Raw genomic sequence first — 20,357 nt, forward strand, 5'->3', positions numbered from 1 at the left:
TTCCACACATTTCCAGCATTATTTAGGTCAGTATCCTTTATCCCTATCCCCTTCAGTGAGGTGGTTTCACACACTTACATGTAATTAGATTGTTTTGTCACATTTTGCATTCCACCCTGGGTTCCTCTGACCTCCTAAGTGATTACTTATTTATAAAGAAGAAAATAACATGAGTTTATTCTGGACAAAGAGTGTGGTTGGGATAAGAAGAGGAGAAGCCACTGATGAAACTTGAAGGGTAACAAACCAATTTAGAGGTTACCTAAGCTTCTGTCTAAAATAGGCTTAAAAGATAAATTTATTGAAAATTACCACAATTCATTTATTTTTAAAATGTATTGAAATATTTGCATACAGTAAGGGACAAGGTAACGATCAGATGTAAGAAATGTAGCTCTTTTTAATAATTAGACATGGATTTTTCTAGGAGCTTTCAGTAACTTTATTCAATTTTCCTACTTGTAAAATGAGAATAAAAGGTTTCTCTTCTAGGACTAAGAATTTATGGTAGGTACACTGATAGTATTATGCATTCAAAGGTAAAAATGTAACAACAATTTATGTTTTAATTAAAGAAAATAAGCTCTACCCAGTTGCATTTTTCACGTAATTGTGAAATTTTATATTTTCACACAATTATATTCATAAAGCATTACAACCCTGATAATTACTATTCACTCATATCACTAAGAAATTACTTCTGTCTAGCTATTAGAGATCCCTTGGGCATTTTTAAAGAACTTAAAGTATCCAAGAGGCCTGGTGCACGAAATTCCTACATGGAGTATCACCCCTGAACTACTCCCCTGCCAGCCTGATTGATGCCTAACTGCTCCCCTGCCAGCCTGTTTGCCCCTAACTGCCATTCCCTGCAAGTCTGATCACTTCTAACTTCCCTCTCCTGGAAGCCTGGGTCCCCCCCAACTGCCCTCCCCTGCTTGCCTGATGCCCACAACTGCCCTCCCTTGCAGGCCTGGTCCCTCTCAACTGCCTTCCCCTGCTGGCCATCTTGTGGTGGCCATCTTGTGTCCACATGGAGGCAGGATCTTTGACCACATGGGGGCAGCCATCTTGTGTGTTGGAGTGATGGTCAATCTGCATATTATTCTTTTATTAGATAGGATACCTAGATATATTCTTAAGCATGTAGTAGAATTTACAAAGGTTTGGTGGCCATTCATGCAAGATAATCTTAAATAAAATCCCCCCCCAAAACAGTGGGAGAAAAAAACATATTTTGAGGATTAAAAAAACACAAAACAACTTATTATCCTTGTAAAACTGCATAAATGCCATTTCTGTACTAAAATATAACCACAAACTTCCAAGGATACAATTTAAACTCTCGCTCTGATCATGCATTTTATTAAATTATCAGAATTTATCAAGAATCAATTCATGCCCAAACCGGTTTGGCTCAGTGGATAAAGCCTCGGCCCGTGGACTGAAAGATCCCAGGTTCAATTCCGGTCAAGGGCATGTACCTTTGTTGCGGGCACATCCCCATTAGAGGGTGTGCAAGAGGCAGCCAATCAATGTTTCTCTCTCATCAATGTTTCTAACTCTCTATCCCTCTCTCTTCTCTGTAAAAAATCAATAAAATATATTTTTTTAAAAATCAATTCACCAAGTCAGCCTTTGCAGGAGCCAGTTGTGCCCAAGGACCTCTTTAGTTTCTTTATGGAAACCAGCATTCATTCATTCATTCCTAGTCAACACTTTGCATGTAATGCAATTCACAAGTCTGCTCTCCTTGCAGTGAGCACCGAGAAGACAGACATGTTTGAGGCCATTAATAAGTATTTCTTCTGTCAACAGTTTCTTATTGCCCATTATTCAATTCCAAAAGTAGTATCTGTGAATATAAAAACTACAATTTCCTAGTTAAGTATTCAAAGACAATATAGTTAAATCTTATTGAAAACCCATCTTTAATAAGTTCAAAACAACTTTGAAGTCACAATAAGAACACCTGTTTCTTTCCCCTCCTAGTCTCCCAAGGATAGCCAGTAAGTCATTCTACAAATAAATCACTCTGCTTTTGTACTGATGCAAGTTTGTATCAACCCTGCAATTTCCCAAAGGCTGCCTCAGACTCCCGCAGAAATAAGGCAGGAAGTGCACTCATTCCAAGCGGGGACAGGAGACCAGAGCGGGAGGTAAGATTAGAGGCAAGGAATGGGATAATTAGAGCTCAAAGTCAAACTGATGTTTAAAAAAAAATCTAAAAGGCTTTTTGGGGGGTGGTTGGAGAGAGATGGAAGCAGTTTGATGAGACCGCTGTCTCCATGAAGGAAGTCCAACACTACAAAAGAAGGCGAGTAAGCAAGCTCTCAGATCAATGTCCCTCCAGCTAGCTCTGCAGGAACTGCCATACTGATTTGAAGTACGTTAGCACAAAGAGATAGTTAAAATAATGAGGGCTCTATAAAGTTTGATTTTAAAATTCTCATATTCTCAAAATCCTCAACAACTGCTGGAGGAAGGGCAGGAAGAAAAGCACAAATGGCTCCCTACATACATGCCCTGGACACCGCCGCCTCTCCGCCTCTTCTCCCCACACTGAAAACCAGGGTCTCCCTGTGTCAAACACTAGGGTTCATGGCCAAGGTGAGTGTGCACTGTCAGCAGGACGGTCACGCCCTCACAAACAGACCGTCTGACGGCTCGGGAGGTTCGCATATGAAGTCCAGGGAGGCAGAGCTGCCAAGAGACAGGTGCCACAAGGAAGTCACAGAGCAGAGCTGGCTCTGTTTGGAGGCACTTCACACTGCCTCAGCCTGGCAGCAGGCCACTCCCTCCCTCAGGGGAATGAGGGCGCGCCAGCAGAGGAAGTCTGTACCCTCCCATCTACAGCACTGCCAGTGGCCCGCAGAGATCTTCACCGAGGGCGAGGCTCGGGATGTAATCGTGAGGCTTGCCTTTTAATTCTCCTAACTCAGAAATACGGCGACTTAATAAAGTCAGCTCTTCACCCTGACTTAAGGGAAGTAATCCCATTAAGAGCTGAGCATGCTGGGGAATTTACCTGCTTCTAAGGAGGCTGACTGGGTGATGCCACAGATGGAGAGGCAATCTTTGCAGAGCTGGCCCCCTGTCTGAGGGCGCTCCTGCAAAGGCTCGTCTCCCAGCGCGTGAGATCAACAGGCAGGGGCTGCGGGGTGCCAGATACCTACCTGCCACTCTGGTCTGAGGTCCAGGTAACTGATCGCCCCTGGGGTTTGGTTCTGTACCGTATCCTTATGGCGTGAGGAAAATCAGTAGCTGTCTGAGCCCCTGTCTTCCTGATCTGTAAGCTCCAAGTGTCAGTGTCAAACAGGAGTTCCCCACAGCCAGGAGCCTGGCTGCACCGAGCATAATAGTCTAACTGCTCCCTCCAACGATCGGCAGGCAGAGTCACAAGTTCACGAACAATCTGATTCCTGAGCTCAGAAACAACCGTGAGCTTGGGAGACCTTGTAAATTTTTCAATACCTGGCACAGCGGCAACATCCACCTCCTCAACCTTTAACACAGATAAATCACAGCAGTCCAACACTAGCAAAAAATCCTCACTCCCATGATTCCCTGTGTCACAGCAGTGCTTCGAGCTAGAAATCCCATAAGTCTGTTCCTGGTTGTCATGGTTACCATCTTTACCAGAAGTATCTCTTTCACCTTTACCACAAATTGCAAAATCACTATATCCCATTTTAGACAAGGAGGTCCTTGTATCTGCCACAGGAGCATGGCAGGGTTCCGGCTTCCTACATCTGCAGGCTTCGCTGGACTCTGATCGGCAGGCTTCCTCAGTGGAACCACTCTTTTTCCTGGATCTGTTTCCAGACTCTAAGAAAAGCACTAAGGTGCCATCGATGATTTGACTTTCAAAATCCACATCTAAATCCAGTACATAGTGCTTCACAAGTATGTGGCTGGTGTTGGCCATGAGAGGCAGGTCATCGCGAGAAGGGTCCAGCTTTGTGTCCATGGTGCAGCTTGTTGAGAGCTTTGTTAAACTCTCAGAAGGGGCTTCCTATCTGCCTTAATCATTCGGAATCGTAAACGTAAATGGCTGTCTGTCCAAAAAAAAAAAAAACCCCAAAAAAACAAAGCACTCTGATTCACAAATTATGGTTCCACAATCTTCAGTCCCCTGCCAAAGAAGAAAAACACAATTAGACATAATTCCGAGACCCTACATGCTCCTGCAGCCACCGCTCTTTCAAAATGACTACCTCCTTCCATGATCCCCCGGCGTGGGCGAAGCGCATGGCAAGCAGGCAGATGAACCTTTGTGACTGGCATCAAAGAAAGCTGCATTATGGGTTTCTAAAAATCTTTCAGTTACCAATGGAATGGAAGGGGCTTCCACAGAGCCAGAAGAATTCTGCCCCAGACTTGAATAGTCCTTGTTTGGGAAAAGAGCAATTGTTATGCAAAAGCATAACTGAGCATCACTGTACCTCTTGTTTTAAAATATATTAAATGTATCATTTCTAATTTTGTGCACCAAAAGATAAGTGATTGTTTCTCTGCTGTGGTTCTAACTAACAGATGTGAATGAAGACTAAATGGCCTCATACATTTTATTCTTTGAGAGTAATAATTTAATACATATAATGCAACTCCAGGGATTAATGTACTTTTCACATTAGGACCGCTCTCATATCAGCACTTCCAGTAAATTACAGGAAAATGAGCCAATTTACCAGGAGTGCATTCTAAGTATTCCTCTGAGATTGTTCATGGAGATTTTTCAAATTTATAGTTAAATACTTAAGGTATATCATTACATCTTAATAGCTGAAAACCCATTAACATTCTGGATAATAGCCTTCTTGTGGCAAACAAAAAGGTCTCCTCATTTGAAAAAAAAAAAAGTATGCAAATACCTATAAAAAAGGAAGGAGAGAAATTAAAATGTAGAAACAGATGTTGCAATAAAATGCCCAAGTTCTTCATAAAATTCTGAATCAAAATGTATTCTTATTTTATAATAGCAATCCAGTTAAAAGAAAATTTTTTTGAAATTATTTCAGCCCCTGTTGTGTACCTAATTTGTTTCAGCATATGCTGTTTATTATTATACTTTAACCAAAAATGGAAAAATAAGTAAAAACTCAAGCAGAGTAGGTATATTTTAAATAATTTTTGTATTTATAAATATCAGGAGCTATTTTTTTTTTATCAACTACCAAAATTACTAGCTTGACTTTTCAAGTAAAAGAGAGCCTTGCCTTATTTATTCTGTTTAACTCCTCCTCATTTCCCTCTGACCTTCTTCATTTCTAATAGTCTCTTAGTTCCCTTCCCTCCAGGATCCATTCCAGCAATCAACTCCACTGTCCACCTCTCCGCAGGCTATTCCCTTAGGAAAATCTTACCGCCTTAGGAGATCCGGCTTCCTGCAGCCTTGCACAATCTGTTTTTATGCTATTTTTCTGGTCATGGAGACCACACTTCTTTTGCATCCTTGACCTAAAGCCAAGGGCCTACTCAACACAGTGCTCCCCGAAGAGGATACCACACCTCCTTGCTTTCTGGATTCAGCCATGTGCTATAACTGGAGCGCTCCTGGCTTCCACCTCCCATATCCACCTGCCAAATTCTATTCTCCCTCCACAACCAGTTCAAGTGCAATTCCCTCCCAAAATCCCACCCTGCTCCCTGCTATTTCTCTCCCCACCAAACCATACATGCTAACATACATTTTGACTTTTAAGAGTAAGAGAAATTGAGAGAAATCAGAGATGCAAAGAAAAATCTGAGAATACTTCATGGGAAAGCTGGTACTTCCCTTGGTCCTAGAAAAGTCAATAGGCAAAGGAAGTAAGCCAGGGTTATTTTTTCTTTTCTCCATGAAAGCAACTCAACATGTGACCCAAAGAATAATAATCTATAATAATAAAAGCACAATGTGTAAATTAACCAAAGGGCCAAACAGCAGAAGGACTGTCTGGACCACCATGCTATGACATGCACTGGCGCTAGGCCAGCCAAGGCAGGTGCAATGTGATTGGCCAGGGGCCCTGCCATTGCCCCCATGATTGCCCCACAGAGGGAGGCCCAGGCCACTGGCCAGTGGGGGGTCTGCTTTAAATTGCCCAGCAGAGAAAGGCCCAGGCTACCTGGCCATTGGTCCTGTGGCAGGTGGTCTGGGCCTCCCTCTGCAGGGAAGTCCATCATGGGGCTCCCAGACTATAAGAGGACACAGGCCAGACTGAGGGACCCCACTGCCCCCGCTACAGTGCACCTGGCCTCTAGCCTTCAATAAAGCCACTGGCTATATCTATGTAATGAAAACACTCGATGTTTAAAAAATTCATCCTGCTGGTATTTGGGGCTGCTACCATGTAGTATTTTGTTGATTGGGCTCTTTAAAAAATCCTACATAATAAAAGAGTAATAAGCAAATTAACCATCACTCCCCTACACCCATAAGCCATGCCCATAAGCCAATCAGAGCGAGTATACAAATTAACCCCAAACCAAGATGGCTACAGCCACAGAGAGCAGGAGGGAGGCTTGGGTTTCCCAGGCAATGGAGGAAGCCAAGTTTTCCGCCTGCCCTTGCCGGCCTAGGCCTCCACTCAAGGATACAAAGTTTCAATTATAGAAGATAAATCCCAAGAAAAATGGAGGCAACCACCAAGCTGGAGAGAGCAGGCTAGGGTTGCCCTCAGCGATGGAGGAAGCCAAGTTTTCCAAACGCCCTGACCAGCCCAGGCTGCAAAGCTTATGGCTGCAAAGTCACAATTGTAGAAGATAAATAAACCCCAGATACCAATGCCTCCGCTTGGGTCATCAGGGGGTGTGGCCGGCCTGCAAACCACCACAGGCCCCTCACTCAGGCCACCCCACACTCCAAGGGAACCCCCATCCTGATCCGAACACCCTTCAGGGCAAACCAACCGTGCACCAGGCCTCTATCCTATCTAATGAAGGAGTAATATGCAGATTGACCATCACTCCAACACACAAGATGGCTGCCCCCATGTGGTCAAAGATCCTGCCCCCATGTGGACACAAGGTGGCCACCACAAGATAGCCAGCAGGAGAGGGCAATTGGAAGGGACCAGACCAGCAGAGGAAGGAAGTTGGGGTGACCCTAGGCCTGCAGTGGAGAGCAGTTGAGGGGGACCAGGCCTGCTGGGGAGAGCAGTTAGTAGTGACCAGGCCTGCAGGGGATGGAAGTTAGGAGTGATCAGACTTGCAGGGAACGGCAGTTAGGGGCAAACAGGCTGGCAGGGGAGCAGTTAGACATCAATCAGGCTGGCAAGGGAGTGGTTAGGGGGTGATAAGGCTGGCAGGCAGAAGCGGTTAGGGGCAATCAGGAAGCCAGGCAGGCGAGCAGTTGGGAGCCAGCAGTCCTGGATTGTGAGAGGGATATCCCAGATTGGAGAGTGCAGGCTGGGCAGAGGGACACCCCCCATCCTGTGCATGGATTTCGTACACCAGCTCTCTAGTGTTCAATAAAATAAAAATCCTGAATACACACAGACACACACAGACACACACACACACACACACACACACACACACAAGGAAAATCTGTATCAGCTGAGATAAAGGTTAACTATCATATTTACAGAAGTATAGTTTCACGTTTGTAATAATCCTGACATAACTACAGATTGGCCAACCTTAACAGATTCCTTCATTTATTTCTGAAAATTAATATAACTTAAGAATAAAATATATTCCATAGAGCAATATTCATCACTTTGTCCCTAGTGGTAAAGAACAAGCCTATCTTTGATTTCTATCTATCTATGCTTGTTAACATCATCTTGTTTGCCATCCTAACTGGTAATCCTTTGGTCCTCTTCAGTGGATTCTTGATTACATTCCCCATAGATACAATTCTAAATCTTCTTTTAATTTTCCAATTTCATGCTTGCTGAATCAGTCTCAGAAAATTACCTGGCCTCCTACTTTATTGAGATGACTTTGAATCTCTGAAGCTCCATCATGCCTCAAAGATCTCTAGTTCTGCACAGCTATTGCCTTCTTCTGATTCAGAGGAAACAATAGCTCTTCTCTCCAAAGCTAGTTCCCCTCCAAAGTTAGTTCCCCTCCCCTGGAATCCCAGCATTTGGGGTGAGGGGTGGTGAGAGGTCCAAATAAATAGCACTCTTCTTCGCCTTCTGAATTCTAATCATTCTGAGAAATGAGATAAGGATATGCAGAGGGAGAGCAAAATGTCACGTTTTACTGATGAAGGCTAAACTAAATAATATGGTTTAGCATGAGAGCCAAAGACACCTGCAAACCAAAGCCCCAAACTCAACAGATTTACCCATAGGGTCGTGAGCAATGCTGGCTCAGGTCAAAGCTCCAGACAGGAGGTACCCTCTCGGTAAGACATGGTGGGAGAAGTAGGGAGAACAGCCCTCTGTGGTTGGGACTAATGTCCAGAAGCAAACTGAAAGAGCTGAGCTGAGCAGAGCATACCCAGTTCCTTCTTCCCCAAATTACCAGAACATCGCTCTACATCCTTACAGGTAGAAGTGACTGAGGTATGTTACAGTAATTAAGAAGAAAGGAAACATCAGCTATGGGAAAGAAGTGTTTGCCCCAACATCATTCTCTCCCATGAATTTGGAATCTTTTTTCATTTGACATTTTTCTCTTGCCAACATTTTGTCCCTTTCCATCTCTCCATCCTATTACCAATGTTTCAACCACTCTAGGACTGCCATCTTTAAAAACGTACAGTGCAATATCTATACTAATAAAAGAGCAATATGCAAATGGTTGGGACACCCTCACACATAATGACCAATCAGCAGGAGGCTAAGTGCAGAGTAGGTGCAGGTGGGCAGGGACTTGAAGCATCGGAGACTTGTGTCACACCATCACCACAATTCATCACCAGAAGGCCTGGGGCCCAGCAGAGGTCTCCACACAGCACCGCCAGGGGTCTGGAGGCCTCCGCATGGCCCGGAGGTGGGACCCAGCAGAGGCCTCCAAGCAGCAAGGCCTGGGGGTGCCATGGCTCTGCATGTCCCAGAGGAGGGACCCATGGCTCCGGCATATCTCCTTGGGGCAATTCATCGAGGAGCCCCAGATGGGTGGGCGGGGCTACCTCTTTGGGGAGATGGATCACGGGGCTTCCACACTGTGACAGGGCACAGACCAGGCTGTGTGAATCCCACCCACCCTGAGTGCATGACTTTTGTGCACTGGGCCATTAGTCCTATATAATAAAGAGGTAATATACAAATTGACCATCACTCCAACAGACAAGAAGGCTGCCCCAATGTGATCAAAGATGGCCAACTCCATGTGGACAAAAGATGGCCACCACAAGATGGCCAGCAGAGAAGGGCAGTTGGGGGGAGATCCAGGCTTGAAGGGAGGGAAGTTGGGGGGGACCAGGCCTACAGGATAAGGCAGTTGGGGGGAACCAGCCTTAAAGAGTAGGGCAGTTGGGAGGGACCAGGCCTGCAAAGGAGGGCAGTTGGGGGTAACCAGGCCTGCAGGGGAGGGCAGTTGGGGGGGGGGGGGGCCAGGCCAGAAGGGGAGGGTAGTTGAAGGGGACCAGGCCAGCAGGGGAGGGCAGTTGGGGTGACCAGACTGGCAGGGGAGAGCAGTTAGGGGCAACTAGGCCAGCAGGGGAGAGAGTTGGGGTGACCAGACTGGCAGGGGAGAGAAGTTAGGGGCAATCAAGCCTGTAGGGGAGGGCAGTTGGGGGTGACCAGGCCTGCTGGGGTGGGCAGTTGGGTGCAACTAGGCCTGCAGGGGAGGGCAATTTGGGGGTACCAGGCTGGCAGGGGAGGACAGTTGGAGGGACCAGGCCTGCAGAGGAGGGCAGTTTGGGGGACCAGGCTTGCAGGGGAGGGCAGTTGGGTGTGACCAGGCTGGCAGGGGAGGACAGGTAGTGGTGAGCAGGCCTGCAGGGAAGAGCATTGGGAGGGGGCAGGGGGAGACCAGGTCGGCAAGGTAGGGCAGTTAAGGGCTATTGGGCTGGCAGGAGGGCATTTAGGCATCGATCAGGCTGGCAGGGGAATGGTTAGGGGTTGATCAGGCTGGTAGGCAGAAGCATTTAGGGGCGATCAGGCAGGCAGGCAAACAGGCAGCAGTAGTCCTGGATTGTGAGAGGGATCCCAGATTGGAGAGGGTACAGGCTGGGCTTAGGGACACACACACACAGAAAAAAAAAAAAAAAAAAAAAAAAAAAAAAAAAAAAACGTGCATGAATTTCACACACCAGGCCTCTAGTCTGTATATAAAAGTATTATGTTGTACACCTTACACTAATAGAATGTTATATGTCGTCAATACAACTGGGGGAAAAAAACATAAAAAACTATATTTGGCCCTGTTGCCCATTTTAACTAGTGTTTATTTCACTGAATTTAGGAATTGAAAAATTCCTTAGGGCTCTCTAAGTCCAACTCTCTAGTTTAACAAATGAAGACAGTGAGACTCGGGGGGGTAAAGCAATTTGTGCAAGGCCATCCATTTCCTTTGCCTTTCGACTTGTTGATGCTTTTCCTTGGAATTCTCATCTCCAGCTCTCATGGCCATTTCCTTCACATTGGCCAAGTCATGCATCAAATGTCACCTCCTAAGACTTTTCCATATCCCCATTCTACCTTTGTAAATCTTATTTAAGTTGTATGGAATAGGATCAACCTGTACTGAAATGGCTTTGGGGAAAATCGAATTTTTAAACTGCCCTATATTCAGAAGACCCCATCGCCTTTGAATGTTTTTAACCTAAGTTAAGTATAATGTGTAAGTCTATTATAACATGTTGCTTATTACGTCTATTTTGTACTTGCCTTAGATTCATGGGTGATCCAAATCTCCCTTTTCTGCAAACACATAACTCTCACTGACATCAGTCAGGGTCACAGTCCCAAATTTAGGGGAGAACTGAACTGACCGTGGTTGCAAACGCGTGTACGTGGCCACGTTGAAAGGCCGCTCTCATCAAATAGTAATCATATTTCTAAGCAGTCTGTTGACTTCAGCACTTTTTGCTATTATTGTGCTCCAATTTAGAATGGCAGCCCGTCTCGCTGGAGCATTTTTCCATTCTCTGTCATAAACCATAGCATATAAAATTCCCCCCCTTTATCAAACCCTATGGTTAGTTTCCAGTGGCTAACCACTGCTGCCTCTAAAATGTGGTGTCTGTTTTAAATGATTGCCTCGGAAACACCATTAAAGGCTTTGAAAAGCAATATTTAATGTACAGCAATATTTTTCTTAAGAAAGGAAGGGAGTAGGAAGAGGATCAAATACTAGATAGAGCAATGGCACAGCAAAAAACTTCCCTACCACCTTCAATCACTCAAACAGAAATGCACACACTCACAAATGTGTGAAATAGCCTCTGAAGAGTCATTCGGGGTCCCTCCGAAGAAAACATTTCCTTCTCCTTTCAAGCTAGTGAATCAAAGTGAAACACTGTCAGGGCCTTAACTCACCTGCCTCATTTTATAATTACCTCCATCTTCCACAGATCTAGAAACAACTTGGGACTCCCGACGCACCTTTGTGCCCACGGCCATGCTAAGTAGAGTACATTGTACATAGTAGGTGCCCAATAAATATACACAGAATCGATATCTAAGGGCAGTTGTCATTTCAACATCTAGTTATTTACAAAACAGAGATTCTGGCCTGCACAGTTTCTAGTAGAAAGCTGTTACTTAACAAACATCTTCCTCCAGACAGCTCTCAGTTTAATTTCATAGGATATACCTGTACTTCTTTATTCCACATCTGTTTTGTTTTAAGCAACTCGGGAGAAAGGGAGACATTTTTGCATGTGTGCTTATTATATAGTATTGAGCACACTGTGAGTAGTTTCAAAGTATCTAGTTCTACAGAATACTGGCACAGGGGAGGACAGCTTGCTGCCCTCCCAGGAGCACTCAGTCTTGAGCACACGGTGACTGCTCTTACTGACGGCCAGCTTACTGCCACAGCATACTGTTTCTGGGCACAACTCCTCCCACTCAAATGCATACAGGCATGGGAGCATAGCTTATTGCTGTGAGATTTGAGAAAATAATTTCAGAATTAGAAGGAATCTTAGAAATGAAACGTATTATTTTGTGTTTAGAAATGTCACACTGATTGGTATTCTATAACTTCTTTCTTTCACTCAAGGTTTTGAAATATTGCCGTGTGAATGCAGAGATTTAGCGTCTTTTCACTGCCATTTAGTGTCACTGTATGAATATTCCACTATGTATATATTTCCCCATGTGTGTTGTGTGTTATATGTCATTAAGTAGGCTCTGACTCCAGGTGACCCTATGAATGAGTGGTACTCACAATGTCCTGTCCTCAACAGTTCTACTCAGCTCCTGCAGTCTCATGCCTATGGCTTATTTTATGGAGTCAATCTAGCTCACTGGCCTTCCTCTTTTCTGGCTGCCTCCGATTTTTCCCAGCATTGTTGTCTTTCACAAAGAACACCACCTTCTCATGATGTGCCTGAAGGAGGGCAACTCCAGCAATGTTTGAGGCTTACTTGTTCTAGGACCCATTGTTCATCTTTCTGGCAGTGCAGGGCGTCCAGAGAGCTCTCCTCCAACACCATATTTCAAAAGGATCTATTTTCTACTAGAGGCCCAGTACATGAAATCTGTACACTGGTTGCGTCCCTAGCAGCTGCCAGCTGCTGGCTGGGTATTTCCTCCCTTCCCCTGGCTGCCTGCCACTGCCACAGCCACAGTCACCGCCACCAGCCAGAGCTCCTTCCCTTACCCTGGCCAGCCCCGCTTTTCTGCAAGCACATAACTCTCACTGACATCAACCAGGGTCACAGTCCCACTAGTCAGAGGGCAATTTGCATATTATGCTTTTGTTATATAGGATAAGACTTCTTCACTGTCCAGCTGTCGTCACATCCATACATAGTATAATTGGGAATACAAGGGTCTTTAATGATTTATCTTTCCTTGTAATGGTTTTCCTAATTCTTCTACGGCTGCCATTCTGAGTCTCAGCCTTCTCTTGACTTCTTGGCTGTAGTCTCCATTTAAATTGAAGACTGAATCACGGTAAGCAAAAATCTTTAACAATTTCCCTAATGATAGTTAATTTCCTTTAAAATTGTTATTATCACAAATAATGCTGCGATGAACATCCTGTACATGTCTCCTAGTGCACGTGTGCAAGTGTTTCCTGGGTAACACACCCCAAAATTCCATTTTGCCTGATATTCACATTGTCAGGCCTGCTTTCTTTGCTTTGCTTCTCCTTGAAATATTTTCCCTATCCCTTTATTTTTATATTTTTTAACTGTGCTGGTTTGTTTTGCATTGGGTGTCTTTTTAAGCAATATTCGGGTGCATTTTAAAAATATAATTATCATTTTTGATAACTGAAATGAGTTTACTGTAATAACAGCACTGATTTCTGCCAACTTATTTTTTATCTACCATAATTTTGTTTCTTTGCTTTTACTTTTCTGATTTGGGTTAATTTTTTTCTGAATTCTCTTTTTTTCCTCTGCTGTTTCATAAGCAATACAATCAACTTATTTATTCAATATGCCTATTTAAAGTCAAACTCCAGTAACCTTCTGAACAATATAATGCAAAGAGCCTAGAAAGTTATAGCATCAGTCTTTCCTCTTCCCCACTCTGTACCAGCTTCCATATTATTGTTGCTAATATCCTACTATCATGTTGTTTTTAACCCTCAACCAGCTTTGAAAACACACTCAATACTGACTTTTATTTGTTCCCCAGCTTCCTTACGCAGGATTGATAGGGACATCCCACTCCTTCCTTCAGGGTTCCATTTTGTTCTAGTTATTTATTGCTACTTGACAAATTAAGCCAAAACTTGGTAGCTTCAAACAGCAACCATTTTATTATAACCTGTGGGTCAGGAATTTGGGTAACACTCCAATGGGCCGTCCTTCTGAATCTTATAAACCTGCCATGGAACAGTGGTCCTCAGCTGGTGGATGGGCTTGTCTGACAGACAAAGCGGCTGTGCAAAGCCTCTCTGACATGAAGGCTCAGAAGAGTTGACCATCTTATAAGGCAGCTGGTGGCCACCAGAGCAAGTGTCCAAAAGAACCAGCTGAAAGCTGAATGGGAACCTTTCTGATCTAGCTTCAAAAGTCACTGTGGTATCACTTTCACCGCATTCTATTAGTTTCAAGAGTCATATGGCCAGTCCAGATGCAAGGAGAGGGACTTAACTCCATCTCTTGATGGGGGAGTAGTTAAGTCACATTGGAGAAGAACATGTGAGATGGTCACTGTTGTTATGGCCATTTTTGGAAAATACAATATGTCACATTTTCCTTTTTATTTAAATATATATTTAGTAATTCTTTCAGAAGGAGTCTATAAACAGTAAACTTTTTCAACACTTGTAAGTTGGAAAATGATGTTATTACATCCTCACTATTGAATGATCACTGTTAGGCTGACCGTTATTGTTACTTAGCACTATACACACACACACACACACACACACACACACACTCACACACACATATATGTGTGTGTAATTCACTATATTTTGACATCTCCTTTTGCTAATGGGAAGTTTGTTATTAATCTGCATTTCTTGATATGTATCTGTTTCCCACTGGTAGTTTTATAATTTTTCATTATTTTTTATGTTTTATAGTTTCACTCATTATGTCTAAACGTGGATTTATTTTTATTTGATATGCTCGAGATTCAGTGTGCTACTCCAGTCTGAGGACTCGAAAATTATTTCCATGTATAGTGTAGTTTTTGAATTATCATCATCCCTTGCCTTAAGTGAAGGGGAGTACCGCTTCTGGTAACTATGTAATAGTTTATATCAGATCAATCCTCCCATTAATAGCACTTCTAAACTCTAAACAATAAAAATAATTGGAGGGTACAAGAGTGAGCAAAAAGCTAGTAGAAACGATAGGGAGTTGACACTCAGGGAAAGGGAATGGCACTGAGTTTCCTATTTTATAGTTTTTTATCTGAGGGTAGCACTAGTTGATATTATGCCAAGAGCTGAAATTAAGAATGAAACTTGCAGTCTCACTGACTGAAGAATCAGAAAACAAAGTTCAGAACTGACTCAGAAGCTGCAAAGTGAAGGAAAACTCCAGACAAGGTAAGAGCCCCATATTCTGCATATACTAGTAAACTGCCCAATTTTCTAGGTATGAGACAGACTACACAGTCCATTCATGGCTAAAGGAACAAACTAAACTAGGATTTCTCCCACTGCTCACTGCAGAGAAGGCAAAATTGGAAATCTGAGTTAACTGCCTGTTGATACAACAACATTAATACACTTCAGAGGAACACAAGAAATCCAGAATTACTATAAAATTTCAATCACAATGTCTAAGATAAAATCCAAAATCATTAGAAATTTAAAAAACAAAAAATATGACCCATACTAAAAGAAAAAGCAATCAGTGGAAACTGACTTAAGTAGACCCAAATATTAGAATTAGCAGACATGAACTTCAAAGTAGATTCTAGTATTATAGTTCAGGACATAATGCTGTAATATAAATGAACTAAAAGGATAACTCAGCAAAGAAATAGAAATTACTATTAAAAAAAGGAAATTCTAGAACTGAAGAATATGGTATTTGAAATTTAAAATTCACTGTTTATTAGCAGATTAAAGATTATAGAAGACAGAGTAAGTGAACTTGAAAATATTTATAGAGAAATTATACAATCTGAAAAACAGAGAGAAAAAATATTGAAAAGATCAAACAGAGCCCAGGTACTTTAGGAACAAAATCAAAACGTTTAACAAATATAATCAAAGTATAAGAAGGACAAGTAAAATAGGATGCAATGTTAAAAATGTTTTTGAAAAACACTGAACAGTGAAAACAACCAGAGCTCAGACTGTGGTTTCCAAAGACCATTTTCCTGTAAAAGGAACCAGGCCTCTTTAGAGAAAGGGAGGATTCTAGGGTTGGGGCAGGTAAAATACACGATGAGCCTGGAGCATCAGATAGGCCTCCAAAGTAAGAAAGTTAAACAAAAATAAGAGAAGTTACAAAAAAAAAAAAAAGAGTAGGGAGGGCTCTGGCCAGTGTGGCTCAGTTGGTTGGAGCGGTATCACTTACACCAAAAGGTGGCGGGTTCAATTCCTGTCATGGCACATACCCAGGAATCCCTGGTCTGGGCACATATAGAAGGCAACTGAATGATATTTCTCTCACACATCGATGTTCCTCTCTCTCTTTCTCTCTCTCTCTCTCTCTCTCTCTCAACAAAGCTGGAACAATCTAAGCAAGAAAATAGAGTATTGAATTAGAACCCAAAGAATGAAATATGACTATTCTGATATAAACATGTGATTGAAAAAAAACCCACAAATAAAATAAATTGGGGTGGGGATTTATTTTATTTTTCTTACAGAAGAATTCCAAATAATAGGTAAAGATACTACCTCTTCCAAGAAGTAGAGTTGACTTTCCCTTTATTTAAGTATGAGCTGTACTTAATAACTTGCTTCCAAAGAACAGAGAATGAAAAAGGGAAAATCTTATGGTTACAGCAGAGAAACCTGGCTGGCAATGCACCAAGGTTACTTTTATAGATTAACAAATACACCATGATATGTAAGACATTAACAATAGGGGAATATGGGTGATGAGTTTATGGGAATTCTATCCTATATTTACAACTTTTATTGGTAAATCTAAAAGTATTCCAAAGGGGAGAAACCAAGATGGCAGCATAGGTAAACACCTGAACTTGCTGCCTCATACAACCACTTCAAAACTACAACTAAAAGACAAAACGGACATCATCCAGAACCACAGGAAGGCTGGCTGAGTGGAAATTCTACAACTAGAAGGGAAGAGAAAAACGCATGAGACCCAGAAGAGGTGGGGAAGTAAAGTGCAGAGGTAAGGAAGCACACACACAGAAAGGGCTGGAAACTGAGGATGCAGTTGTCTTTTTCAAATTGGGAGGGAAATACAGCTCCCAAATGCTCTGAACTCCAGTTCCTGGTGAGACTCTGGGGACCCAGACTCATGGGGGGGGGGGGGGGGCGGAGGGGGGGACACACCTGGACTGTCTGGCATCAGGCCGGAACACAAGGGCAGCTTTCTCTCAGAGGTGCTTGCAGTGATTATCACAGGATAGATACTGAGGCAAGGGGACCTCTTAGGACAGGGCTGAAAGTCAGCCATTGCTGTTTTCTCTGCCCTATTGATTCCTTGAGACCCAGCCCCCCCTAATTTACAACCCCATCCCAGCTGTGCACAGAGGCTTTTGCATAACAAACTGCAGCTGTGTCAGAGAGCCCCAGAACTTCCAAAAGCAGGCCCAAGGCCCCACAGCAGCTTGCATTGCTTCACAACTGAGCCTCATCTGGGCACCTCCAAACCTCAAACAAAGAAGAGAAACATGTAGATCTCTTTGTAGCTTTTGCTGGGTGGCCTCAGGCAGAGGCTAAATTTGCATCTCCTTGGAGATCCAAGAACCAGTGTACCCAGGGGTCAGAGTGGGGCCATCCAGATTACAACTCCTCAGATCCATAAGGGACACACTCAGGGGGCAGGTTTTGCCCCATAAGGGTGTCTTCAGCACAGAAGTTCTCCCATTGTAGACACAACTGATCCTCACAGCCATTTTAATCTTTGAGTTTAAGATGTGCCAATATGCCTTCAGTCATTTTATTTGGTTTTTAGCATTTTAACTTCAAGCTTTTCCCCTTTGTTCATTCCTCTTACTTTTCTTTTACTTCAGGAAAAATACGGTGGTAAAACATTAGCTATACATTTTAACTGAACAAGTACCAGGATATTCAGATTTTAAAACCCCTCTGGAACCATAACTCTAGCAACCCGCCCCTCCCTGTCATATAAATTTATGCTACAATAGGGTCTTTCATTGCAAAATTCATACCGTGAGGCAATGTCATTTATCACTGAGTAAATAATGCAAGATAACATAATGAAAAGGGGATTTTGCTTTATTCCCTTAACTATAAATAAAAATATGTAGCACTTTGCAAGATTATCACATGTGGTATGATATTAACTTAAATACCAATCTTTAAGCCAAACTGTAAATAAGATAAACTGTGCTCTCTGGTCTCAAGTTTTAAACAGTCTCTCTTTTCTTTAAATTTACTGCTTTCATGAAGCATATACGAGTGATGGCATATAATTTGTGATTATGTAATGAAAGACCCAATTGTGATATGTATGTTATGCCCCTCCTCACCCCCTACCCCCATAAAAGCCCGACAACTGAGTTACTGTTGCTGTGGGAATTGTAAAAAGTGCTCGTGATGAAGATCAACACAGTGAGGCCAAGTCACAATCAGAGTCCAAGACCTTTTCCCGGATAAAGCAAGCAAACCACTGTCAGCTGTGGCTTGGTTTACACTTTACACCCAGTCAGGGGTGGGAGACCGCGGTCTAAACGTGAATACCAAAAACAAAAATGGATTCCACTCACATCAGTATCACATAGTCAGTCATACTCTGACTGAGCCTCAGCACGACGGCACGCAGCACCCGGTGGCCGCTGTGTTTATTCTGGCTGTCACGGCCACCTCTCAGCATGCAGATGCCATTCCTCTCGGGTGCCTAATGTGTTTATGCTCACACGACCAGCAGGCATTGGGTTGCAAAGATCAGATTGGAAGTGATTTCACTGTTTTCGAAGAGAAAGGAATTTATCCCTTTGATTGCTACTTGCTTGCAAAGCAGAGCTTGCTGCAGTGTTCCAGAGTGCCACTTAAACTAAATTACAGCCGTGACGGGGAGAGGATGCCGGGAGAACTCGTTACTGTTCCAGAGAAAAGACTTCACTTTTTCATTCCTTTTTAAAAAAGCCATACTTGCCCAAGGAGGCTGACCAGCGGAGGGCCAGGAAAAGGGTATTAACCTGCTGAACTGCAACATCTGGTTCCCCCTTAGGAAATGTGTCTTAATAAACACGGATTTGTTTCCTGGAACTATCAACAGTTAAAGTTTTCATAAGAGATATCTAAATTTTAAAACTAGAATGTAACCTTTCAGTGTCAAAACTGTTAAAGGCATGTCAAAGGGACACAAACAAGAACTAAGCAATCAGAGCATAGCCTGTTGGGGTACACCTCTCCTATCACATTTGACTTTGTCCTCATGCCATCCCTTTATCCTTCCCTTGGCCTTTGTCTCTTGCTCAAGGCGCAAGACTTTACATATAGTGACACTTTCCATTTCCCAGGGGCAAATAACTTGTCTGGTTTTGTGAAAGTTCTATGAAAAACTTAAAACTAGCAAAAATCTGGGAAAACATCTATTTAAAAATGATCTATTTAGAATATGTAGCTGACATTCTCCTAATCTCTTGCAATCCTTTTTAATCTTACTATCCCTTTGTACAAACTAGTGACATGGTGTGCGAAATTCGTGCACATTTAAAGGGGATTAATTACAGAAAAGAATTTAATATTGCTATTTGCCCTTTCTCTATAACAGAAGTGTCAGAGATGGAAGAAAATTAGTAAAATGTATATGAAAACCTACCTCCTGTCAGAGTCTGGGGCTCACCGTGGGACCCAGAGTCAAGTCCCCCCCCCCCTCCCACATGCACCTCAAAATCCTGTGAGACCCAGACCCGGCTGGCCCCACACCCAATTGGGCTAGATCCAATCCCACGCTTGTCAAGCCGGGCCGGGCAGGAGATGTAGCCTCAGGTCCCCTGGCCCTACTCCAGGACAGGGATTGTGGCCTGAGATCCCCCAGCCCAGACCGGAGTGGGGGGCATGCCGTGATGTCCTCCATCAAGCCCTGCCAGGTGGGGGACACAGCCTGAGATCCCCTGTCAAGCCTCACTGGGTGTGGAGCATGGCCTGAGGTCCCCCATCAAGCTCCACCAGCAGAAGGGGGCACAGCCTCGGGTCCTCTGGCCCAGTGCTGGGGTAGAGGGCACAGCCTGAAGTCCCCTGTGAAGCCCTACCTGATGGGGGGCGTGACCTGAGGTCCCCCTGCCTGGCGCTGGGGCGGGGGTGGGGGGGTAGCCTGAGGTTCCCCTAGCCCAGCACCAGGACAGGAAGTGCACCTTGAGGTCCCCCATCAAGCCCCACAGGATCAGGTTAGGACTAGCCTCAGGTCCCTGCTGATTGCTCATTAAGGCTCCTTATGGGAACCTGGCCTCAGCTATGGGTGCAGCCAACTTTGTGACAGAGTGATAGTCAATTAGCATATTCCCTCTTTATTAGATAGGATGAGGAAACGATGCTCAGAAAGGCTAAGTGCCCAAGGTTACTAAGTTTGGACTCAAGCAGCTGGACTCCAGAGTGCTCCTAACCTCTAAGTCCATGGCCTCTTCCCATGCAATCCTACAGAGTAACCACAACATGCCACCTTGTATCAACGGCATTTGGGAAATGAAACAGAGGCCCCACAGACAACAGCA

The 20,357-nt window shown here is 43.7% G+C and overlaps 1 protein-coding gene across 11 annotated transcripts in view; it reads right to left on the reverse strand.

Annotated features, from left to right (window-relative positions):
• The window catches only part of AOPEP (aminopeptidase O (putative)), a 321,147-nt gene that overhangs the window by 276,152 nt on the left and 24,638 nt on the right, over window positions 1-20,357 (reverse strand). For 10 of the 11 annotated variants that reach the window (XR_014796325.1, XM_084898956.1, XM_084898955.1 and 7 more), the window contains exon 2: window positions 3,177-4,125. Coding sequence is in view for 10 of the 11 variants with exons in the window: in XM_084898956.1 (XP_084755082.1) it covers window positions 3,177-3,970 (794 nt within the window). In the remaining variant the exon portion in view is untranslated. Of the gene's footprint in view, window positions 1-3,176; window positions 4,136-20,357 lie in introns of all 11 variants that reach the window. The other variant, XM_084898952.1, reaches the window with a different exon arrangement.

Source organism: Pipistrellus hanaki, assembly GCF_964339955.1.
Source record: "Pipistrellus hanaki genome assembly, chromosome: 11".
NCBI lineage: Eukaryota > Metazoa > Chordata > Mammalia > Chiroptera > Vespertilionidae > Pipistrellus > Pipistrellus hanaki.